Source organism: Pan troglodytes, chromosome 16, assembly GCF_028858775.2.
Source record: "Pan troglodytes isolate AG18354 chromosome 16, NHGRI_mPanTro3-v2.0_pri, whole genome shotgun sequence".
In the NCBI taxonomy this organism is placed as follows: Eukaryota; Metazoa; Chordata; class Mammalia; order Primates; family Hominidae; genus Pan; species Pan troglodytes.
In genome coordinates, this window is record NC_072414.2 from 87,938,493 (window position 1) to 87,965,232 (window position 26,740).

Consider the following 26,740-nt stretch of genomic DNA (forward strand, 5'->3'; position numbering starts at 1 on the left):
TCAACAAATGCCCCTCTCCCCAGGTTATTCCTGAATAGGGTCTCGCTGGCTTAAAGCCTCAGTGAGCATGTCAAAAAGAACCCATCTCTGTGTCCCTTGCCATGGTGCAGATTTGAAGAGCTCAGAGAGGGCTGGATGGAAGCTCCCACTGCCCCGTGTTGAGTACCTTTGCCAAGTATGCAAACTACACAACTGTGCATGACAGCCAGCTGCCTAAAAGTCACTCGCAGGAGACAATTCACCGTATGGCAAACACCCCTGCCCCTCAAAAGCAGGACTCCTCCCTCTCTGGGGGTTCCCCTCCAGGGCTTCCCAGACTTGTCAAACCCTTGAGATATGTCACTCTTTTAGTCATGATTATGTGGCTGTTTGGTCACTCTGCATGCTGCCCAGATATGGGGCAAGTCTCCTTTTCTCGGCTCCAGATCACCGAGTTCCAGGTCAATACCACTTGCTATATTTAATAAAAATCCCTGATGTAAACACCTCATGAATATTTCCCTCTTCCTTGGTGATAAAACTTCATCTCACCACCCATTCTTCTGCCTCCCCATTTCCCATCCAAGGACCCAAGCACAAAATCTCATCCCCTAGGTCTTGCCCCCCGCACGCCCCATCCCATCTCATCCTGTAGGAGACTCCCCTGAGCTCCAGCTTGGCACTCCTTCAGCAGCTTGAATGCATTGTGTTCCTTCGGCTAGGCATGAGCTGTCTCCTGCACCCCAGATGGTGGCCCATTTCACCCCCAACTCAGTAAGTCTGTGGCCCCAGCTCACCTTTCAGATCTTAGCTCGAACATCAGCTGCTCAGGGCGGCGATCCCTGCCCACGCGTCCTCTCCGTCTGTCCTCTCTCAGGAGCACTTGTTATACTCTCAGTGTCCCCCCCCTTTTTTTTTAATGCTTTGCACAAATTGTTTCCTTGCATTTCTGTGTGCCAGATCTATGCAGACAATGATCCTAAGAGTAGCTTGAGGATATCTTGTTTCTTGACTTTGCTTCTTCCCTTGGAAACCGGCATCATATAGGACCTCACAGGGAATGAATACAGAGTGAATTCCTCCAAAGCATACAAAACCTAAGAATACGGACTCCTATGTGAAAACCTTCTGATGCAAAATGAAGTAAAATGAGATAACAATCTAAAAATGTTTCAGAAGAAAGGGAAAAAAATATACCATAAGAAAGCACAGTTTTTGCCAGGCGCGGTGGCTCACGCCTGTAATCTTAGCACGTTGGGAGGCCAAGGCGGGCGGATCACTTGAGATCAGGAGTTCAAAACCAGCCTGGCCAACATGGCGAAACCTCGTCTCTACTAAAAACACAAAAAATTAGCAGGGCGTGGTTGGGCACCTGTAATCCCAGCTACTTGGGAGGCTGAGGTAGGAGAATTGCTTGAACCGGGAGTCAGAGGTTGCAGTGAGCCAAGACTGTGCCACTGCGCTCCAGCCTGGGCAACAGAGAGAGACTGTCTCAAAGAAAAAAAAAAAAAAAGAGGCACAGTTTTTGGGTATTTTCTTTGACATATCCAGGTGGCTGTCTACAGGAATGTCTGTATACTTCACTAATTTAGTTTAAAAAAAAAAAAAAAAGCATTGTGCAACAGTGAATATTGGCTGGGCTATCTAATGCTGTGCAGCCAGGCAATGTTGATTGATCCAGCTTCCCTGTTTGAATGCTGTGCCTCATCATTGCCCATGCAAGCCATAGAGCTTTTTCTATATGCCAGTTCTCAGGACAATCTCTTTTGTTGGCCTGTCTCAAATCTTTTCTGAGATGTAAACAGAGTTGTGTTGTGTAGTCGCCGTATTCAACAGGCTCTCAAGAGCCCACTGTGTACCTCTCTTTTAACTCTTCATTTGGTATCATCACACTGGTAGGTCAAAATTGGCTATGGTGGGAAAATCACCAAAAGGAAATAAGCCAACAGCATAAATCAGGGCTTTATTCCAAAGTGCCAGTTGTTAAACGCTTCCCAGCACATCACTGGAGGTAAGAAAATTCATAACCAAATTAAGAATCCTGTTTTTAAACAAGTTAATTTAGGGCCACCAAGTCCTGATCATATTTTTTCTCTTCCACTGAAAAGATCATGTAGCTCTACTGATTTAACACGGTATTGTTAAACCTTCCATACATTTCCTGGGTGAAATTCTGAAGCCACAGTAAGACAAAATAACAAAACAAATTAAATAAAGCCTCTGATGTAGAAGTTTCTCATTAAACTTAAAGTTGCTTATCGTCTGACCTCATTGACACTGATTGTGGAATTTCCATGCATCCTTTTTCTCATATGATTAAAAAAAAGTGAATAGGTTGCTCCATTAGAAACAATACAGGAGAGGTGATGGGCGGATGGCTGTGGCCGAGATCCACAGGACACCTGGCACCCGTGCTCTACAGATTCCCCTCCCCACACCCATTTTCTCCAGTTCCCATGACAGCTCTGATTTCCTCCCACTCCAATTCTTTTCAACTTATTAAAAAATAGATTTTATGCATAATAAAACTTTAAAAAATAAATATTAAAAGAGGGAATTTAAGAGTAAGCGTTAGAAACCTGGTTGAGATGAATGACAAATTCTGCCAATAGTTACCATCACTTAAGTTTTAAAAATGGGGAAGACTCCTTCCATTAATGTAACTAGCAATGACCACAACGATTCCTTCCTCTTAAGCTTTGGAGTAAAACAACTCTGTATTTAAACTTATATCAAATCACATAAATTCTCCATCTGGAGCCCGATTCTGATAATATGTCCTTTGGGATCCATCTCCCTCTCTGTTTTTACTTGATGTGAATTTATAAACGTATAATGCAATCTTCTGGCTCTTTTGGTGCAGAGAATTTCCATTATAGGGCAAAAGTCATCAGTGTCTTTAAACACTCACACCCACACTCCTAAACAGACAGGAGCATTTTGTCCCATAAGAAACATTTATACAAAATGTAGCATGACCTTAGGACAAAGGAGGCTGATTGTGAAGACTTGAAACCAATAAAGTGAGAGCTGACACTTCGATGATATTTATGATGTGTCAGACATTGTTCCAAGCACCTTACATGTATTAACACATGTAATCTTCTCAAGATTCTTAGAGATAGTAATTGGTATTATCCCTACTTAATGGTAGACAAAATCAGGGCAAAAAGAGGTTACATGACTTTCCTGGTAGCACATATTGGTAAGTAACGGAGCTGGAATTCAAACCCTGCATTCTGGCTCTAAAATTTGTATCACTACACCAGCTCCCCAAATGCATGAGCTGGGATCATCCAACTGCAGCCCAGCAGAAGAGGTGTGCTTCATTTGCTTAATTGTCTCCCAAAACTACCCCAACCTATGTTTTTGTGGGATCCAGAAACACTCACATCAGAAGGATAATAAATGCAAGCCAGTATACTATAGGTTAGGAAGACAACAAAGATAAATGGGTTTGCTACCAACAAGCTCAGAGTATAAAGAGAAAGACACCACAGTGTATTTTAATAATATAAAGGTTGGGAATATTTAAACTGCCCTTTCAAAAGATACTTTCAGTTACCCCTAAAATAAAACAAACACGTTTTCTCATTTTTTATAATTCTTATTTACATTAATGTTAGATAGCCAATGATAATCAAAGTAAGCACTAAAAAGAAAGTCTACTACGCTGTTGTCTAGACCTTCAAAACCAGAATCTGCCTTTCAGATAATTATCCAGTCCCAGTAATGTGTGGAGAATGGTGGAAATTCTTTAAATATTACAATTTGCATACAAGAATTTATCAATTTTGCATTAAAATTCTGCTTCTAAAACAGTTATTACCTCCACAAACCATAGAATAGATTTTTCTGAGATATATGAGTGAAATACCCATCATATGATATGGGCATTTTGTAAATGTGATAATGTGAGTGAAATGCATGATGCTCAATCCATGGTTTGAACCCAAGTCTATCTTCATCAGATTTACTTGTCCAGTGTCTTCAAAAGTCACAAAGAAGAACTACCCTGCTTAGCTTTCTATTTCCTACTGACAGCCTGCTAACCAGTTCTCTTTCTCATGCCTTAGGCCCTGACAACGAAATCTCATCTAATGTGGGGGTTAGAGTTTATATTAAAGGTACATGCAATGTACAGATCTAGATCCTGTACTAGAAATACATGCACAGTGTTACAAAAGTGTTAACTGCTGGCTACTTGGAAATGGGCTAAAGATGAGTTTTAGCACGTCTTCATTGAGGAGAGAACATTTGCATTTTGAGAAATAAATAAATTCTCCTATAAGGCAGGATAGGTAGAAAATCATAATCCAGACAGTAGTATCAGAATGTGCAAATGCATGGAAACTTGAAAGAACATGGGATGTTTGGGGAACCACAGACAACTCCTCATGCCTACAATAGGTTAATCCTTAAAGTACTTTTCCAAAACTTGGAGGGTTTTTTTGAGGTAGCAACTTTTGAAGCTGTAAAGGAAGGTAGTTGCAAGGTCAGCCAGGGTCTCAGGCATTAGACCAAGAACTATGAAGCTGATTTTGCAAGTAACCTTGATTGAAAGTTCAAACAGGAAGAGAGCATCATATTTGTGCTTTAGAGAGTTCCCATGGTCAGCAACAGGATGTGTACATTGCACAGTTAGGAAGCAACTGGAATTGTCCAGGTAAAAGATTAGAGTGTAAACTGAGAAAGTGCAGCTGAGAAAATTGAAAGGTAACAAATACTATTTAAATCAAGTAGAATTTTACATTTCCCTTATGAAGCATTACCAAAAATATTTAATATGAATCTCTCTTAAATAGAGTACTTCTTGATTTGAGTTATATCTCAAATTATTCCTTTAAGCAGTAAATGCAATTTAAAATTTTTGGAAGTTTCAAAAAAGTCTAATAAAATCTCACCATAAGTTTATCCATTTACTAGATGAAAAAATATATACAATCTGGATGTGAATTTGTACATTATAAAACCAACCAAATGGAGAACAGAAAAGAAAAATGGAACCAAGCAGTTGACTTGTATAAACAATAACATACAAGACCCTATAGCTGAATCAAATGCAATTATACAAAAGCCAGGAGGGGCTGGGCATGGTGGCCGACACCCGTAATCCCAGCACTTTGGGAGGCCGAGGTGGGTGGATCACCTGAGATCAGGAGTTCAAGACCAGCCTGGCCAACATGGTGAAACCCCCATCTCTACTAAAAATAAAAATTAGCTGGGAGTGGTAGCACACGCCTGTAATCCCAGCTACTCGGGAGGCTGAGACTGGAGAATCGCTTGAACTTGGGAGACAGAGGTTGCAGTGAGCCGAGATCACGCCACTGCACTCCAGCCTGGGTGACAGAGCAAGACTCCGTCTCAAAAAACAAACAAACAACAAAAAAAAACCCTCAATTTTCTTCAGATATTGGGTACTTACGTCCTTCAAGGGAGGCTGGGTCCCACGTTCTTATGGTGAATTCATCACAGAAAGTCTCCTGATTTTTGGAGCCACCACCAATGAAGTTCTCACCAAAGGACAAAAGGCAAGGACAATCAAGGCCCTCTGGGCAAAGCCTTTATGATTTCTGCCCTTGTCATGCTTTTAAGCAGCCAAATATAGTGGTCATGCTTGGAGCTGCAGAAGCTCTGTAGCAGCTTGGGAAAACAAGACCATCACCTTGAGAATAGCAGAGCAGAAAAAAAAGTCTTCAATTTTTGATTATGCCATTGAACTGCTGAAGAAGCCACACTCAGAGATACTTACCGCCCTACCTCCAAACTTTATTATATTAGATAATAAAAGTCCTAATCATTTAAACCAGCTGAATTAACATTTCTATTGGCTGCCAAACACATCCTGATCAACATCTTATATACAGTTAGACACAGGTTTTGGTCAAAAGTGGTTTCACTTCTACTTGGTTTATCTTCCTGATTTGATCACCTCTAGCTAAGGAAACTCTCGACAGCACAGTGTTGGATATCCAGTGACCATTAGATAAATGAGTTTTTCTCAGAACTTTTTATAATTTATAGGAAAACTGTATTTTAAGTTACATTTCAGACTGTTTACTATTGGACAAAACAGAAAAGTGCATCCATTGTAACTAGGCCTGTATGACTGGGGAAGAAAAAATAAATTATTCCAACTCACCTGTTGGACTTCTCTAGGAGCAAGTAAGGTGAGATAGTTAGGATCCATTTCCATTTTTATACATATTCTTGCCATTTTCTACAACATGCTATCTATAGGTGCTGGTACTGTTTTGCAGGTTTGATAGAACAAAATTATGAATTCCATTATGCAGATCCTCCGATTGAGATCAAGAACAGTGGAATGCACATATCACGAAGCTAGAGAATAGTATTCTTTAGAGCCAAAACTTTTCCCACTGGACCATATTGTCTAAAAGAATGAGACGTGGAGGTGCTTTTCTATACTATTATAGACGTTACTAGGGCTGCCACGTGCTTTTCTTAAAGTAACACCACTGTTTATGCTTCAAGGTGGATTTAGGTCTTCCATCTTAACATTTTTTTTTTTTTGCAACTCTCATATGTTCTTATTGAGCAAAGATTCAGATTAAAGATAGATTCAATATTATCTTATTGTAAAAATATTAGATTCTCTGTCAAATTATCCATGCCACATATGTAGAAAAAAAGAAAAAAAATCAGAGCCCATGTAAATGCAAGCATGAGAATACACGCTGCGCCCTCCCTGCACAGGATCACGGAGTCAGTAAGAAGTCAAGAGAGGGAGTGCCACTCCAGGTAGAGGATTACATGTGGCACAGTGAAGAACAATTCTCTCAAAATAGGAGCAACCCTATCTTGAACTAAATTGACAAAATGGGAATGGATTGGAAAGAATTTTTCTTCATTCTCAAAATAGTTATCCAACTACAGGAAAGCAACTGGGCCTCAGAAACAAATGGATCCACGAATACTCATGAGACCCTCTTTCCAGGCCTCACCTTTGCAACTGTCTTCATGCCTAGTGGTTTTTGTTTTTGTGTTTTTTGTTTTTCTGTTTTTTTGTTTTTTGAGATGCTGTTTTGCTCTTGTTGCCCAGGCTGGAGTGCAATGGCACGATCTCGGCTCACTGCAACCTCCGCCTCCCAGGTTCAAAGGATTCTCCTGCCTCAGCCTCCCAAGTAGCTGGGATTACAGGTGCATGCCACCACACCAGGCTAATTTTTGTATTTTTAGTGGAGACGGGGTTTCGCCATGTTAGTCAGGATGGTCTGGATCTCCTTCCTTCCTGTTATCACAGAGAATGTCGGTTCTTTGACCTATTATCCTACTGGGCTGTTATTACGGACCCAAAGACGTTAACATTACTGTCTCTGCTAAACCTGCTCTCACTATTTGAACAATATAGAGAGCACTGGCTTAAGTTTTCACATTGAAAACACTCTTCATCTTCCCCTATCCCCTCCAAACCATCACCAGCGATTTCTCAAATTGGAATGAAACAGCAAAGAGACTGGCTTTTTTTTTTCAATATATAAATCTTGCCACTCCCTGTTCCAAGGGAACTTCTTCTCAGAAGGCAGAAGGGCCCACAGACAGCTTGGGTTTTAAATAAAAATTTTATTTCACCACACTACAATGGAAACAAGTAAAATAAGCTTCTTTACTGTTTCATAAAATGTAATTCCATTTTAGCTTATTTTAATCTCAACTTTCTTTTGTTTCTATAGAAACAAAGAAATCAAATCCCAGCATTTAGTGTTCACACAAGTGAATTTTCAATTTATAAAATGGTCTTTGTTTTAGTGTCTAGCAAATTCAAAAGTGCTATTAAAACCAAGTTATTTATCATAAAATCTATAAGAAAAAAGTACCTCCACCCCCCAAACACGACAAACAGCAAAGAAAATTAAACTATGTATTATAATGTTCCTGAAACTATTAATGCCATGAAGTAACAAACTCTTGTAAGCTGACGCTTCTCTTAGGCAACTTGGTTTTATAAATTATATTTTTTAAGTGCTAGTTCCTTCTTTAATAATTTTACTTACCTGATTTGTTACTTCTCACAGTCTCTTAAAATGAAAGGGAAATTGCACTTGTGCCCATTACAATGGAAATAATCTTTAGTTAAAAGTCCAGGAAAATGTTTTGAGAGATGGTAATGCCAGTAGAGGATTTCGCATAAACAAATAGAGAAATCCAGGCCAGGCGCAGTGGCTCACACCTATAATCCCAACACTCTGGGAGGCCTAGGTGGGAGGATCACCTGAAGTCAGGAGTTCGAGACCAGCCTGACCAACATGGAGAAACCCCATCTCTACTAAAAATACAAAATTAGCCAGGCGTGGTGATGCATGCCTGTAATCCCAGCTACTCAGAAGGCTGAGGCAGGAGAATCATTTGAACCCAAGAGGTGGAGCCAAGATCGTGCTATTGCACTCCAGCCTGGGCAAAAAGTGCGAAACTCTGTCTCAAAAAAAAAAAAAAAAAAATCCAATATTTTTGAGTGTGCATTACATTTAATATGCTGTGGTGGGGAGAGTAGAATGTATCAAAATGACTTAAATTAGAATCCGAGTCTTGTCTTTCTTAAGGTAGAAGACTTCTGGTAAATTAAGGGACCTCCATTTGCCTCAGTCTCTTCATCTATAAAACTATGGCAAAATTTATCTTATAAAGTTACTGCACAGAATAAGCAAGTTAGTAACAATAGTAGCCACTGCTTATTGGGCACTTTACAAACATGATCTCTCCTAGCCCTCGGGACAACCCTATGTAAGAGGTACAGCTGGTTCTCGAATAACTAATTCATTCAGTTTTCTTTACAATATTGATGGGGAAAAAAAAACTATCCCCAGCTGGGGATAAACCCACAATCTGCATGGGTTTTCTCCAGGTATCTCCTAAAGATGTGCATGTCAGGTTTACCGACGTATCCACACGGTCCCAGTATGTCTGGAACTGGTTCCTTCCGGTGGGTTCTTGGTCTCGCTGACGTCAGGAATGAAGCCGCAGACCCTCGCAGTGAGTGTTACAGTTCTTAAAGATGGCGTGTCCGGAGTCTGTTCCTTCAGATGTTCAGATGTGTCCGGAGTTTCTTCCTTCTGGTGGGTTCGTGGTCTTTCTGACTTCAAGAGTGAAGCCACAGACCTTCGCAGTGAGTGTTACAGCTCTTAAAGGTGGCGCGTCTGGAGTTGTTCGTTCCTCTCGCAGGATTCGTGGTCTCGCTGACTTCTGGAGTGAAGCCGCAGACCTTCGCGGTGAGTGTTACGGCTCTTAAAGGTGGCGCGGTCGGAGTTGCTCGTTCCTCCTGGTGGGTTAATGGTCTCACTGGCTTCAGGAGTGAAGCTGTAGACCTTCCCGGTGAGTTTTACAGCTCATAAACGTAGTACTAACCCCAAAAGTGAGGAGCAGCAAGATTTACTGCCAACAGAGAAAGACCAAAGCTTCTACAGCGTGGAAACGGATCCAAAGCAGGTTGCTGCTGCTGGCTGGGGTGTCCACCTTTTATTTCCTTATTTGGCCCCGCCCACATGTTGAGTTGTCCATTTTACAGAGTGCTGATTGGTCCATTTTTACTGAGGGCTGACTGGTGTCTTTACAAACCTTTAGCTAGACACAGAGCGCTGATTGGTGCGTTTTTACAGAGTGCTAATTGGTGCTGTTTACAAACCTTTAGCTAGACACAGAGTGCTGATTGGTGTGTTTACAATCCTTTAGCTAGACCGAAAAGTTCTCCAAGTCCCCACCCGACCCAGAAGCCCAGCCGGCTTCACCTCTCACCAGTGTGAGGGAATGTAAGCGTGGGTGGGTATAAGTGCCCCCTGCAATGGGATGACATCCTGCCCAGGGCTGGTTCCAACCTTATGTCCTGAGCTGCTGGGATGGGCTCTGATCACTCCTAACCCTGAATTGGAAAAAGCGTTTAAATAATGAGCTTATTTGTGTTTATTAATCTTTCTTAAATATATGTGTAATTGCATTTATTTCAATGTTTAATATTAGAAGTGTTTTAGGGTTTTTTGTTTTTTGTTGTTTTGTTTTTGAGATGGAGTCTCGCTCTGTCACCCAGGCTGGAGTGCAATGGCACAATCTCAGCTCACTGCAACCTCCGCCTCCTGGGTTCAAGTGATTCCCCTGCCTTAGCCTCCTGAGTAGCTGGGACTACAGGCGCACGCTGCCACACCTGGCTAATTTTTTTTTTTTTTTTTTTTTTTTTTTTTGTATTTTAGTAGAGACAGGGTTTCACCGTGTTGCCTAGGCTGGTCTTGAACTACTGAGCTTGGGCAATCTGCTCACCGCGGCCTCCCAAAGTGCTGGAATTACAGGTGTGAGCCCCCACGCCTGGCCGTGTTTTAGTTTTTATTTAGAAGTTTGATGTTTTTGTGACCAGAAGTACTTCCTAGGCCCTTAACTCTTGAGTATGTGAATTAGCCCATGGTAAGATTGTTTTTTTAATGCATCATTTTGCTTAAATTCACGGTTTCCAAGAACCTATGGGTGACATTGAGGACTTACTGTAATAATATCCCAATTTTTGTGGCAAGAAAATGAAGATTCAGAGGGATTAAATAACTTGTTGAAGCATTAAGTGGCAGAACTGGAATTCAAACCCAAGCCTCTGATTCTAAATCCTGCCCTGTGAACTTCCATTCCCTATGTACTATATCAAGTTCATTTATGTTAGTTCATTGTTTCCCATTTTTGAAAAGCAGTGGTGCTCGAAGTGTGGTTGCCATACTGGGGCGGCAGCAGCATCACCTGGGGATTTATTAGAAATGCCAGTTCTCGTGCCCCACCCCAGATGTATTGAATTAGAAACACCAGGGATGGAGTCCAGCAATCTGTTTTAATGAACCCTCAGATGATTGTGATATGTGCTAATGTTTGAGAACAACTCCATAAAGATTATGAATGAAGATATGATTTGGGTAGCTAAAAATCAATATAAGAACAGAAAGACACAAGGAACCATAATACAAGTAAAATTCTGATTAATGCAATAAAAGAGATCAATAAAGTGCAAAGAGGAAATAATGGAGGGAAAGATTAATTCAGAGTGGTCACTCTGGGAATTTGAGCAGGGCTTGAAAGAACGGGTAGGACAAGCAAAAATGAGGGTAAAGTGGTGGGCAGGGGGAGGTGAAGAGTGTCATGAAGGTAGCTCTATTGTGCTGGAGTGCAGGAGGATTGAGAGATGTGAGGGATATCAGACTGAGGACATGAACTGGAGCCAAGCGGAGGGGGGAATGTATTCTGTGCCCAATTGGGAAGGTTTTAACAATGTTTCCAGAGAGGATAACAGGTTTTAACAATGTTTCCAGAGAGAGAACAACAGGACAATAGCTATGCTTTGGAAAGAGAAATCTGATGGCAGCCTGGAGAATGGCATGGGAGGGGAGAGAGTGATAGCAGGCAGTTAGGCTCAAAGCCTGGAGCACCCTCCCCAGCCAGAGTGTGTGCTGAGCCCCTTAGTGAAATTGACCTCACACGGTATATGAGTCTGAGAATTAGCCATGTAGAATGTATACATATAAAAAATACCTATAAATAATCTCTTCATCTTCTACTACATGGTCCTTTTTAGTTTTCCTCTTAAGGGTGATTAATTTCTGGTCAGGCAAAGTGTCTCACACCTGTGATCCCAGAACTTTTAGAGTCTAAGGTGGGAGGATCACTTGAGCTCAGGAGTTCGAGACCAGCCTGGGCTTGAACATGGCAAAACTCCGTCTCTACACGAATAAAAAAATAGCAAGGTGTGGTGGCACGTACTTCTTGTATTAGTTCTCACGCTGCTAATAAAGATATACCCAAGGCTAGACAATTTATAAAGAAAAGTGGTTTAATTGGCTCACAGTTCCACATGGTTGGGGAGGCCTCATAATCATGGCAGAAGGCAAAAGAGGAGCAAAGTCACATCTTACATGGCGGCAGACAAGAGAGAGCATGTGCACAGGAACTCCCCTTTATAAAACCATCAGATCTCATGAGACTTATTCACTATCATGAGAACATCATGGGAAATACCCACCCCTATGATTCAACTACCTCCTACTAGGTCCCTCCCACAATAAATGTGAATTATGTGAGCCACAATTCAAGATGAGATTTTGAGTGGGAACACGGCCAAACCATATCACCTGTGGTCCCAGCTACTCATGGGACTGAGGTGGGAGTATCACTCGGGCCCAGGAGGTAAAGGCTGCAGTGAGCTGTAATCGCACCACTGCATTCCGAAAAACAAAAAAAACAAAACAACAACAACAAAAAAACAGCGATTTATTTCTAATTGTGAAACTCATGCATGGATTAGAAATTTATAAAATTTAGAGAACTTTAAAGATGATAATACAAATCACCTAAACTTAGACTATTGTTAGCATCCTGATGCAAATCATTTGAAAGATGTGTATGCATATGTGATAGATATATCCCTACATATGGATCAGACTTTGATACAACTGTTTTTCTTCTTATTCGTTGAACATAGTGGGCACTTTTCCATGTAATCAAAATTATCAGAAAGCACCAATTTTGATTAGTACATAGTGTTCTAGCTCATGGGTATTCTGCAGTTTATGTAATACTTCAATGGCCATCCTTCTACACCCAGCCTTGCCTAGATCCTTACAGGTGGAAAGAAGGCTCAGATCCTAAGAATATATCCTAATCTATTCTAATTTCATATCATGAGATTGGCCTCCAGGAATGTTGCACTATTTTACTCTTTAACTAATGTTTATGAATGTGTCAAGCTTACCATGACCTCACCAGTGTTAAGCATCATTTAATTATCTTGATGTATGCTTTTTATAGCAATATGATACTGTTAGAACTGATATAGCACAACACTTGCACTGCCTTTTCAGCATAGCCTGAGAGTGACTTGGCTGACATTTTTAGAATTTAACTAATCCCCCTCAAAACCACTTTTCTGATATACCCATGGTGAGTCTATGAGTACCAACTCATACTGTCAGTAGCTATCAATAAATATCCCAAACTATGAGAAAGCGCAGAGTGAAATGTCTTGGAGACCAAAGGAAAATCCCATGAGAACCAGGAGACAACAAATAAATCTGGCTTCTGGACCCACAGCAGATTCATTTATTAATTCATCCATTTTAGTAATATACAGGGTGATAAATTTGCAATAACATACATAAGGGGCTTCATTGATTATGAACAGAACATTGGGTGCAGACAAGATTTTCTTAATGCATGAGAGGTTAAGAATGATCGCTTTTGATGTTAATTGGAAGAATTCTCTATAGGGTAGGTGCTCTCTTGACAAATGAGTTCTCAGTTAATTTCAGGGCATGGTAAGTGAGTGGTACACTCTTTAAGAAAAAGTTTTCCTCTCATTTATCAATACTGTGCCCTATAATGCTATATTTAAAGTTGCTTCACTTATGATTACATTCTTAAAAAATTAAATTCAGAGTGAGGTCAAGAATATAACCACTTTGTTTTTAATTAGTAAGGAATAGTTTACAACAACAGAAAACTTGTTATTTTTCTGTGTGTTGAACCGAGAAATTCCTACTAATACACAATTCAGCTCACAGCATCACCCCTGGAAGGGCTTCTTCACCATTCGCAGATTGAATTAGTCAGGATGCGCTCTCTGCTTCTGCAATCCCTTTCATCTGTCTCTGTTATGTCACTAATTGTGTTGCCCTGGAATCAACTGGTGCCATGTTGCTCTCTCCAACCGAACTATGAGGCCCTGAAGCCAAAAGTCATGATTCTGTCCATCTCTAGTACACAGGAACAGTGCCTGTTATCAATATTTTCTTGCCGAACAAATAGATTAATGAACAGGGACAGTAGTAGTGTGTCTGGAATTTATTCCTTCCTGTGGGTTCTTGGTCTCGCTGACTTCAAGAATGAAGTCGCGGACTTTCGCAGTGAGTGTTACAGCTCTTAAAGATGGTGTGTCTGGAGTTTGTTTCTTCAGATGTGTCCAATTTCTTCCTGCTGGTGGGTTCATGGTCTCACTGACTTCAGGAGTGAAGCCACAGACCTTCGCAGTTTGAGTGTTACAGCTCATAAAGGCAGTGCGGACCCAAAGAGTGAACAAATTTATTGCAAAGAGCGAAAGAACAAAACTCAACAGCGTGGAAGGGGACCTGAGGGAGTTACCGCTACTGGTGCCGGTGGCCAGCTTTTATTCCCTTTTTTGGCCCTGCCCATGTCCTGCTGATTGGTCCATTTTACAGATCGCTGATTGGTCCATTTTACAGAGTGCTGATTGGTGCGTTTACAAACCTTTAGCTAGACACAGAGCGCTGATTGGTGCGTTTCTACAGAGTGCTGATTGGTGTGCTTATAATCCTCTAGCTAGACAGAAAAGTTCTCCAAGTCTCCACCCCACCCAGAAGGCCAGGTGACTTCACCTCTCGGTAGCAGTGAAGTACAGGCACACAGAGTCCACTTGGCTTTGTAAAAATCTAAGCAAAAGGACAGTGAAGATGTCAAGTTAGATGATGATGGTGGAAAACAAGGAGTGTTTTATTTAAAGTCAGTGGAAATTTATTTCGAGTAAACATAGGAAAGTTAAGAAAAAAGGTGTGTAGAGACTGTCAATTGCCCACCCCAAAACATTTTGCACTTTCGTCCTTTCCAATATAACTCCCATTTATTGAAACAGCACTGTGTCCCGATCTTTTGAACTCCATTTCTCTGCCTCCCTTGTAGATCAGAGTGGTCATGCGACACTACCCTGCTCAATTCAATGTCAGCAAAGATTATTACATGTTGCTTTCAGGAATGCTCCCCTTAAAGGGTGGCAGATTCAGTTGGCAGATGCCCTTTGATTCTGTGATCATCCTCTTCCTTTCTACCTGAAATGCAGAAGCTGCAGCTAGAGTTCAAGCAACTATCTTGAGAACATAAGAATGAGCATCACAGAGAATGCGCACACAGACCCTTGCTTCGGTCTATCTAGCTTATAAGTGTGAAAAACATTGTGAGATAAAATTGACAGGCCTTGTACTGAAACTGGGGCATTTCCTGGATCTAGAGGTCAAACAAGAGTGTAGAGACAAAGATAATGGTGAAGTTTTGAGGTTTTAACACCAGGAGGTTTATTTCCATATACAAACCAAATGGCTGAGACAAAGGGGGAAGGGATAGGAGAGCTGGTTTACAGAGACAATTGAAGAGTTTTGGCTTTATATACTGAGCTTGAGGAAATCCAGGTGAAGATAACAAGCTTAGGAGAAAAATCATGGTGGCCCAGCTCGTTGGATAGAGGAGATAACTGGAGTAGCAAGAATGGATGGGTTTGCTTAAAGATAAAGGATCAGGCAAAGAGAAGATGATAATGAACAGAACCCTGAGCATGCACCATAAAACAACAGAACAGTATTCATCAGAATTCAGAAGGAAACAAAATACAAGAAGAGTGCAGCAGACAGCAAGTGCAAGGATTTTCAACATGGTCAATGGTGCAAAATGGCAAAGGAGAAGAATCAAGTTCACCCTTGGGCAGGTAAAGGGGCCTGTGAAAAATATGGTTTCAGTATCTGGGAGTGGAAAGAGCTGGAGATTCAAAAACCCATGAGGAAGTGTTCTCAAGGAGAGTAAGCCTTCAAGGATTTTTACTATGAAGGGAGGAAGAGAAAATACCATATAACTAACACCCTAAAAAGGTAGCAGGCTAGTCATTCCCCCCAGAGCAGCTTGAAAACAAGTTGTTCATTGGCTGAACAATATGACATTTTAATATTTAATCAAATCTAATAGTTACTAATTTTCTACATTTAATGTGTATGGGGAATATAAAATAAGCTGCCAGTCACATTTTGGGCCAGCCAGGTTGCTGGTAGTAAATCTTTGTTTCTAAGACAAGCATCCTGGCCAGACACGGTGGCTTGTGCCTGTAATCCCAACACTTTGGAAGGCTGAGGTGGGAAGATCAGTTGAGGTAGGAGTTTGAGACCAGCCTGGGCAACACATTGAGACTCCAGCTATTCAGGAGGCTGAGGTGGGAGAATTGCTTGAGCCCAGGAGGTGGAGGCTGCAGTGAGCCAAGGTCATGCTGCTGCCCTCCAGCCTGAGCAGCAGAGTAAAAGTGATGCTGTCCCTGAAAAGAAAAGAAAAGAAAAGAAAAGAAAAGAAAAGAAAGAAAAGAAAAGAAAAGAAAAAAAGCATCCTGTGAAATCCCTAAGTCCCTAATATAAGAAGTTTGTAAACAATATATTGCTATTTTATAATTAAGAGCCCATGGGCTTAATGTTTTAATTCCACAATGATTTTATTATGGCCTTTGCATTTCTTTATACCTTTTAACCTTCCTCTCTTAACGGGTGAAAATTGGATGCTAAAAATTGCCAAGGTCAGCATTGCTTCATACTTGGCATTGGCCCAGCAAGCGTTTTCCACCTTCTCCCCTAGATCCCTATATTTAGCCAAACCCATATTTTGGATCTGACCAAGTAAGCTACTCCAGGCTCATACTGGCACCTCTCCTAAATCAACTCACCCACTGATTCTATACAGTATATAACTTCATGGAAGGAAGGTTCAGAGAGAACTCGAGGATCTATCCACATTCTCATGTGTCTGTATTTGGACTGGCACCTAGAATTATGAGTATATAAAATCACCATGATCATCATTTATACATGTATTAACAGCCAGCAATTTTCCTAGCATTCACTGTGTGCCAAATATTTTATATGCATTATTTGATTTCGTTCTCCCAACAACACTAACCCCATTTCACAGATGGTAAAATTGATTGTCAAAGATTTTTAGTGACCCATGTAGGGCCACAGAGCTAGAAAGCAGAGGGGCAGAAATATGAACCTAAGTGTGTTGCACTGCAAAGTCCAAATTTCTAATCACTGGGATTTACTGACTTTCATATTATCATGGACACTCCAATTTTAGAAGTATTTTTATAATTTTGCTCCTCATAATGAGCCAATTAAAATGGGTATAATTATTTTTCATTTGTATTATTAATTTTACTCACAGGTAACAACTTAGACTCAGAAATATGCCCTAGACATTCAGCTAGTCATGAATCAAGTCAACATTCAAGCCCAGATATCCCACTCCAAACTCTAATCCCCTTCTTCTAATTACTTTACACTAGAACGTAAAATATGTTTATTAAGTCTAGTCTCTGCTGTGGTGGTCGGACACCTGTACTACAACCATTTGGATTGATTGTTTTCTTTGTTCTTAGTTATCTATTTTAAAAACACCATCCTCCAAAGGTTTCTAAAATCCAGTAATCCATATTAGAGATGGATCCCCCAGATCATTTGGAACAAGGCTTTGGGGTCGATCATATTTAAAACCCAAAGCAGAGCAAACCGTTTTTGGTTTACTATTTTGAGGTTCTGAAATGTTCAGTTGCGTTTGTTCCCTTTGGTCTGCAGCCAGGAACAGAGGCAGAAGGGCTCAAATACCAAATGAAAGGGTGTTCTCACAGTGTTTCTGGCCAGGACCACAGTGGAAATATCGGAAAGCTCACGAGCAAAGCTGTTCTTCTGAGATTTTTATCTCAGAAACCTGTAAAAGCAAGATACTTGCAAAAATATATATATTTTTTCCTCTGAGTAGTTATCTGAGGCAAATTCTTACTGTGAACTCTGACAAGCCTGACTTTCCACATCATCTCTCCATCCCTACCCATGATGTCTATTCATCCATCCCAAGACCATGTGTCTATGCCTGTGTCCTCTTCTGCTTGAATGACTAGGTGATTCTTTTACAAATACACCTCAATCAGAGGTACACTTTGCCGTTTTGCTTTTCATTCCCAGAAGGACACATTAGAAGCCATTTATTCTACTTTCTTTAAGAGTACAGACCAGGCAAATGAGGTCACCAAAAAGTCTACATGATTATATTCAACTTCCCAAAAGCTCTTAAATTGTTGACTTAAGAGAAATAGTGCATCCTCAAGACTCCTCAAATTTTTTACTGCATCTATATCCATTTCTACCACCTATTTTAGATTATTAGATTAATATAGCTCAAAGCATAATTTGCATTTCTAAATTTTATCCCATTCTGCTGGTTTCAAGGGCAAAGTAGGAGCTCTCAAAATGTAATTGTCTTCCCTTTATTTAACAACCATGGACTTGTGAATTTCTACTATTTAGGTATTAATTTTATTTCTAAATTAATGGTTTAATTTTTTCTAGATCATTTGTGTTCTACCCTCATAACTACCTTAGTTAAAGTAAAAACTACAGTACTTAAACAGAATCATGTTCAATATGAGAGTCCATTTAAACTAGCAGTTCAAGAAAAGAGCAGATATCCTTCAAGATAATCAGAAAGGCTGGGTCTCAGTCGGACAAAAAACAAGCAGCAAATTCCTTGAGGGAGGTTATAGAAAGGTAGGACATTAGTTAGAGATCATAAAGAGGAGTGTTCACTAAAGCATGTTCCATCAAACATCAATAAATAATTGCCTTGAAGAAAGAATTGGGTGGTTAAATAAGTTTGAGAAACACTGAGTTCAACCAACTTAGCCAGTTCCTTTTTGTCAGGTTATTTCAGAAACTTTAAGGTGCTAATGGTCCCATTAACAGTCTGGAAGGGAATGTAATGTGCAGCTGCCAAATATGATTGATGGTACACAGTTTTTCCATAGACCATCTCGTGGGGTTATTGCTCCTTAGAATTCACTTTGAGGAGCTCTGAACTAGAACAACCATGGCCCATTGGAAGAAAAATAAGGGACCCTCTTCTAAGCATTGCACTAGTGTCTTAAATGTATCATTGTATTTAGTCTTTGCAACAATCCTCTACGCTGAATAGAAAATGTTGTTTCCATTTTACAAATGAGGACACTCAAGTGTGTTGGATGTATTAGTAGTTATTGACCCCGCTGCTTTTAAACAATATAGAGACCAATCTCTGACCTACTGAGCTAGAATTTCAGGAGGATGGTCCAGGTGTATATGTGCATATATAACGCTCAACAGACGGTTTCGTTGTACAGTAATGTTTGCGAACTATTGGAAGAAACTATTTCCCAATGGCCATGTAATTTTTTTTTTTTTGAGACAGAGTCTTGCTCTGTCTCCCAGGCTGGGGTGCAGTGGCGTGATCTCGGCTCACTGCAACCTCTACCTCCCAGGTTCAAGTGATTCTTGTGCCTCAGCCTCCCAAGTAGCTGGGATTACAGGTGCCAGCTGAGACTTTGAATTCTATCTTTTAACTCCCAAGTGCAGTGTTCTTTTTACTATAACATGCCAGTCATGAATGATTCTCTGCTGCCGGATGTCTCTAGATAAAAATCTGGAAATTGTCAGAAGATACACACTGGCTGATTGGTACCCTTTCACCTTCACTGTTCAAGGTGGAACAATAATCTCTAAGATAGTAGGTAAACAACATCATTCTTTAGAAATAAAGGTCAACACATTAAATTGCACATACTTCTCATGAAACCACCAAGAGACATATGTCTTATAAGCATTGCATAAGGTATTGTCAGATATGAATGCTTTCCTTACCATGATCAAATGGAGGCATTGCTGCATTTCTCCAGAGAATTATATATGGATTTCCAATGTTGGGTGACTGGTCCTTAAAAATCTAAATTAAACTATATTCTCAAATATAAAATAAGCCCTTTTCTTTGGCCTCTCTAAAATCCACGAAAACTTTCCTTTTCACATACAATGGTGAGTTTTCCAGATCTGCCTGCCTGCCCTTTCATTCTGATTGTGAATGTTCCCGTTCAACTCCCATTTCTGCAATAAAACTGCTTGTTAAAAAAAAATTGTCAGCAACTATTAACCCCTTTGCTTCTGCTTCCTCTGGTCACAGATAGCAATTGGACAGACTCCTGATCTAAACACTGAGTTTGTCCAATTAAAGTGCCTCAAGTACTAATTCATGGGGGGTAGAGGGTATATTATTTTGTTTCTAAAGCAATTTTTCTATCCTGCAGACATTTTACATTAATCTCCTTAGGCTACTTACTCTTTGCTGGTGTCTCCGTTAATAAGGAAACTTTAGCAGGTCTTAACCAGATAGAATGCTCCCTTGTTTAGGCCACTCAACAGTAGATGAACACACCTCTCAGTTATTCCCTGAACTTTGGAATGAAGCAAGCAAACAACCAAACCTTGAAAAAATGTCTCCCTTTGCTCTCAAATGGACTAAGAAAATTACTTAGAAAGGAGCAAAGGAAAATTCAAAGAGAAATGAGCTTGTCTTGTTATATTTACAGGTAAAATGGCTGTTTGGGGATACATTGTGCATATTTTGGTAATACACGGAATATTCACTCAGTTGAGCCTAATGGCTCTTCGAAAGCCATTAAGGCGTACTAAGTAAATACATATTTTTTTGTTATGTGTGCTAATTTGAAAAACACATTGTTTTACTTGAATGCATTCTTTCATGTCAGAAGCTACTGCCCCAGAAGTGGCCCCCTGTTTGGATAGGGCAGTTTACTGAGTAGGGAAGGGAGGTAAAGCCTTGTGGAAGAGGGTTTCTGCTGCACCTGGCAAAGCTCTGGTTAACAGCTGATGTTCGTTTTCAAAAAATGCATTTGAATGTTGGAAAATAAATGCTTTGGAGGTGATTCACGTCATCTAAGAGCTGCAAGCGATTCCTGACGAGAAGGAGCTAAGAATATTCATAAGAGTTAAGAAAAACCCGTTTACGACATCAAATATCAAATGCCTCATACATTTGGGAGACGGAAACTTTTGCACAGTGTGTTGGGGGGTGGGGGGTGTTTACTGTTAACCAACGAATGGGGAAGGAGAACCGCATTACATGGTTTTAGTGAATCAAATAAGACTAGTTGTTTAACTAGAGGTTATTTGTCAAATCTACTTATTCTCTCAATGAGGGACCGGAAATCTGGAGTGCTAAAGTGACTTGCCCACTATCCCAGAGCTACTAAGGAGCAGAGTGAAAGCTTATTTTTGTCTTATCATCACCATGGTCACTCCATAGTAGGCCTTCTGCATGCACCAGGAGAAGTGGTCAATGCAGCTCCCTTTAAGAAAATTTCACCAAGGTGTTCAAAAACCCACAGTCAGCCCAGTTCTTAAGATACTCACAGTTTGATTTCACTGAATGCCTAAACTTGGACCATAACCCTCATTCATGTCCATGTATTCCCTATCTTGGATGGTGGCACCACGTCAGGTACCACACTCCAGAGCTGAGAGTCAGCCTGGATTCTCTCTCTTCCTTCTGCACCTGAGCTCACCCCTATCTGCCACCAACCACCCAGCCCTCCCACTGTTCTGTGTCCCAGTGAACCTGACCTCCTTCAAGCCCTTACAGCCTGGCCCTGGACCACAGACTACATTACCCATTTCCTAATGGGCTTTACCACCCTAATTGTTATTCTTCACACAGGTTTGAGCAGAGGTATTTCAGCTGTGCCCAAGCCATCGTTTGTCCTTCTGCATAAAGCTTAAGCAATTTGGCCTGGGAAAGAAAACACCCATGATCTGGCCCCTGCCTGCCTCTCCAATAGCATCACTCTCATTAGCCCCTACCTCTAGCTCTGTGCAGCATAACATTGATTGCTGGGACTTTCTTACCACCCCCCCACGCACACACACACACACACACACCTCACACACACGTACACATACCATGTGGGTTCATCTCCCTCTGATTTTCCTGCTTCACTCTCTGGAATGCCCTCTTACTCTAGTCTCCCCCACCTAATCCACCTAGATAACTTCAACTCATTCCCTAAGGCTTGACATACATACCTTCACCACCACCTCTGCTGGAAAACTCCCGTGTCCCCTGACACCCCACACTCACCAATGAGGTGGCCCTCCCCATTGTTCCCAAAAGGCACTCCATCCTTCATTTCTGCGTTTAATTCTCTGCTTGTGGTCTTCACCATGGAAGAGGGTGAAGTAACTTTTTGAAATTCAGAATCATGTTTTATTTATCTTTGTATTCTAAATGCCTATCATGGGACCAAGAGTTTAACAGGTGCTCGGGGTTTGTTGAATAAATGGAGAAATAAAGCATTCATATCCCAGATAATTCCATTTTCCAAAATTATGCTACAGTATGGATTGTATGGATTCTCATTTTAATGTAAGTGTAAAAATTTCAACCTTTTATTTATTTCATTTTTAGGAATTGCAAGCATGTACATTTTTACTTAGTTGACACATAATATCAAAGGATATTAAGCATTTTGAGTGGGTCTCTTAATAATACTGTAATGGCCTCTAGTTGCAAATAAGCTAATCTTTCGTAATTTGAACTATTATCAGAATGAAGGATGAAGGCAGTGGAAGAAAATCATCTTTTTTTTTTTTTTTTTTTTTTTAATGGAGTCTTGCTCTGTCACCCAGACTGGAGTGCAATGGCGTGATGAGCTTGGCTCACTGCAATCTCCACCTCCCGGGTTCAAGCAATTCTCCTGCCTCAGCCTCCCGAGTAGCTGACATTACAGGTGCCTGCCACCACACCTGGCTAATTTTGTATTTTTAATAGAGATGGGGTTTCACCATGTTGGCCAGGCCGGTCTTGAACTCTTGACCTCAGGTGATCCACCCACCTCAGCCTCCCAAAGTGCTAGGATTACAGGCATGAGCCACCACACCTGGCCAGAAAACCATCTTATCTTGAGTACCCACTACTTGCTAGGAGTTATATTCTCTACTTTTCAGGTAAAGAAATAGTTACATAGAGGTCAAATAACTTGAATATAGCAGAGTCAGGATTAGAACTCAGATCCGTCTGAATCCAAATCTATGTCCCTCTGACTGCACCAAGTTGCCTCATGCAAGAATACCATCATATTACATTTAGATTTTATACAACCCATCCAAGAATGCATGAAGAATTTTTAAATGTTTAATAGATGAGAGATTCACAACTTTGCTTATAAAGTATTATATTGAAGTGACTTTCATTATTTTAAATAGCTTGTGCTTGATTTCTTTAGAGAAAAGAAACAAATAATCAAAATAAAGATATAAAAATCCTTGGCTCTGAGCATTGCTCATCCCTTTAAAGGCTACAGACCATGGCCTCTGGCTCACAGAAAGCCCAAATGAATTCTATTTTCCCTTCTCCCTCATCTGGCAGAGCACAGCTTTGCAATCCTCCTTCCATTATTACCCCTTGTTTCTTTTACCAACCCCATCTCATTTTAAAATATAATTTTTATGAAGGGTAATGTTACATGGTAGAAAACTGTAAAAAATTAATGGATAGAGTTGGTATGAGGAAAATGCATTATTTCAATAGTTTTATTACTTTTGCCCATTACACATTTACAAGTTTTGTTGTTTATATGGGTATGTTTTATAGATGGCTCTATTCAAAACATATTACTTTAACACTTTGATCATTGAGAAATTTAAATCAACACTCGGCTTCCTTTTCCAAAGGAAGAACTCTTTCGAAATATTTACCTAGATTGTTGTTAATATTCTTATTCGTTTGTTAAAAAAAGAATTATTAGAACCTCTCACAGAGGGTCATATAAAAATTATCTTAAGGTTGAACAAATGTCATTAGCCCATTCATTTAGCTCCTGAAAGCCCAACAACAAATATTTGTTAGAACATCTATTGTTCTCAAACTCCTGGGCTCAAGCGATCCCCCGCCTTGGCCTCCCAACATGCTGCGATTACAGGCATTAGCCTGTGAATCTGTGCCCAGCCACGTCTATTGTTCTCAATATTTTGTTTTGTTTGTCACTGACTCAAGTGCCTAGAACAGTGCCTGGTGCTGGTATGTGCTTTCAAAATACATGTCCAGTGAGAAAATGCTGTCTAGTAATCCCAGCTGTCATCTAGTGATATTTTTTTCTGTGTTCACATTTTTATTCTATCACTTAGACTATCAGTTAAACTCTGACTAAATGAAGCAAAAGAGGAAAATGATTGGAAGGATATGGAGCGGCTCAGAGAAACCAAAAGCTGGACGCTCAGATCATGACAGAACAAAGATGGGAACAAGATAGCTTCAGGGCTCCAGGTAGCAGGAATGAATAAACAGCCTCTTCAAGGTTCTGCTCACAGGAAGAATCTGTTCCAAGCATATTCCCACTTTTGTGTCTCACCACTCGGAATTCAGCTTCCCGGAAGGAAAGCCTGAGTGGCTGAGCTTGAGCTATTCCCCCTGCTTACGACTGGAAGGTGGATAGGGAGTGGACTTGGCAAAGCACCACATAAACCATGTAGACCGAGACCAAGCAGGGATGACTCCTCAGAGAAAACCCAGGTATTCCTCCTGAATAACAAACAAAATTGACAAATATCCACCAAGTCTCTGACAGTATATTGGATGAACTCCGATTGCATCTTCTAACAAAGTGATGAAATTCTTACATATTAATTTTGCATCCTGAGGTCTCAAATTTCATTTTCTACATAAAATAGCCAGCAGCTTTGTACAATATTTTCTAATTACGTGCTTCCTCTCCCATTCTATCTCCCATGCCCACTCAGTCCAAAGAAATAGAAAACAGAATAATAAATTAAATACAAAGAGTGAGTTAATAGTAAGGGAGGCTGGACAAGTTGATTTTGGATGAGTAAAACCTTAAAATCATTATATTGTAAGCCTAAGGTATAAAATGATTAACTATACTAATACTAATTAATAAACAGTGATGTTTAGGAGAGTCTTTTTTAAATGTGTGAGTCTCCATAAAGAAAATCTACATGACAGATCTGATACTCAGGTAAACACAAAAATGGGCAAATTGTTTGAAGAACCCATAGAATGAGATTTAAGACAAACTGAGAAAAACACTTCAGTGGGAGGAATGAAGGAAGAAAGCAGTTGGTTCCTTCCCTTTCACGGTCCAAAACGTTGCTCTTCATACTTCCCCTAGCAAGCTATTCTCTCTCTCTTTCACTAGCCAATTCAAATGTCACCTACTCTTAAGACATTTCCTTTAATATATTCCTCCTTTCAGTCAGCCAAGCCTTCTGTCCTATTCCTATAGTATTTTCTAAATGCAAGTATTGCAGCTTTATTTCATTGGCTTTTTCTCTTAATCTGCCACATTCATACATTACATTTATTGAGGATTTGTCGTGTGCTAGACGTATAAGTGCTTTATCACACTTAGAAGTATCATAATAAGTAGGCCGGGCACATAATAAGTAGTACAGGCACAGTATGCCTGTAATACTAGCACTTGGGGAGGTCGAGGTGGGAGGATCACTTGAGGTCAGGAGTTCAAGACCAGCCTGGCCAACAAGGTGAAGACCTGTCTCTACTAAAAACACAAAAACTATTAGCTGGACATGGTGGTGGGCTCCTGTAATCCCAGCTACCCGGGCAGGCTGAGGCAGGAGAATCACTTGAGCCCAGGAGGCAGGGGTTGCAGTGAGCCAAGATCGCTCCTCTGCACTCCAGCCAGGGTAACAGCAAGACTCTGTCTCAAAAAAAGAAAAAAAGAAATATTATCATAAGTAAAACTATATTTTTATGTCTGTATTTATAAATATCATAAATATTTTGTATTACATTATTTTATAGTATTAATTTTAAGCATTATATTATCACCCCAACAATCCTTTGGAGTAGGTCTTCTGGTTGTCTTTATTTTACAGACCAGAGAGATTAAGTGCAATCATGAGTCACTTAATGATTGCGAAACATTCTGAGACATGAAATGTTATGTGATTTTGTTGTCATTGTGTGAACATCAAAAAGTGTAGTTATACGGCCAGGCGTGGTGGCTCATGCCTGTAATCCCAGCACTTTGCGAGGCCGAGGCAGGCGGATCACCTGAGGTCAGAAGTTCGAGACCAGCCTCAACATGGAGAAACCCCGTCTCTACTAAAAATACAAAATTAGTCAGGCGTGGTGGCACGTGCCTATAATCCCAGCTACTCAGGAGGCTGAGACAGGAGAATTGTTTGAACCTGTGAGGCAGAGGTTGTGGTGAGGCGAGATCATGCCATTGCACTCCAGCCTGGGGGCAACAAGAGCAAAACTCCATCTCAAAAAAAAAAAAAAAAAAAATTGTAGTTATACAAACCTAGATGGCATAGCCTACAATAGACCTAGGCTACACGGTATGGCTTACTGCATCTGGGCTACAAATCTGTATAGGCTAATATTTGTACAGATTTGTGCAGATTACAGATCTGTACAAATATTTCTGTACTGAATGATGTAGACAATGGTCACACCATGGTATTTGTGTATCTAAACATACCTAAACATATAAATGGTATGGTAAAAATATGGTCCCATTATAACCATCTTTTTTTCTGTTTTTTGTTTGTTTGTTTGTTTTGTTTTGTTTTTGAGACGGAGTCTCGCTCTTGTCGCCCAGGCTGGAGTGCAGTGGTGTGATCTTGGCTCACTGCAACCTCTGCCTCCCAGGTTCAAGTGATTCTCCTGCCTCAGACCCCCGAGAAGGGGGGATTACAGGTGCCCACCACCACGGCCAGCTTTTTTTTTTTTTTTTTTTTTGTATTTTTAGTAGAGCCCCTGGGGTTTCACCATGTTGGTCAGGCTGGTCTCCAACTCCTGACCTAGGTGATCCGCATATAATCTTCAACTGCCAGGTGCAGTGGCTCACACCTGTAATCTCAGCACTTTGGGAGCCCAAGGCCAGAGGATTACTACAGCCTAAGAGTTCAAGACTCACCTAGGCAACATAGGGAGAACTTGTCTCTACAAAAAATAAAAACGAAAAAGTTAGCCAGGTGGGGTGATGAATATTTGTGGTCCCAGCTACTCGAGGGGCTGTGGTGGGAGAACCGCTTGGTCCTGGGAGGTTGAGGCTGCAGAGCCCCATGATGCACTCCAGCCTAGGAGTCAGAGTGAGACCCTGTCTGGA

The 26,740-nt window shown here is 40.6% G+C and overlaps 1 protein-coding gene across 13 annotated transcripts in view; it reads right to left on the bottom strand.

The window, feature by feature from the left end:
• Positions 1-26,740, bottom strand: part of LOC104002446 (uncharacterized) — a 246,214-nt gene that overhangs the window by 45,590 nt on the left and 173,884 nt on the right. For 8 of the 13 annotated variants that reach the window (XR_010151527.1, XM_063794371.1, XM_063794373.1 and 5 more), the window contains one exon: positions 777-5,644. Coding sequence is in view for 9 of the 13 variants with exons in the window: in XM_063794371.1 (XP_063650441.1) it covers positions 5,641-5,644 (4 nt within the window). In the remaining 4 variants the exon portion in view is untranslated. The other 5 variants (XM_063794370.1, XM_063794368.1, XM_063794374.1 and 2 more) reach the window with 5 other exon arrangements.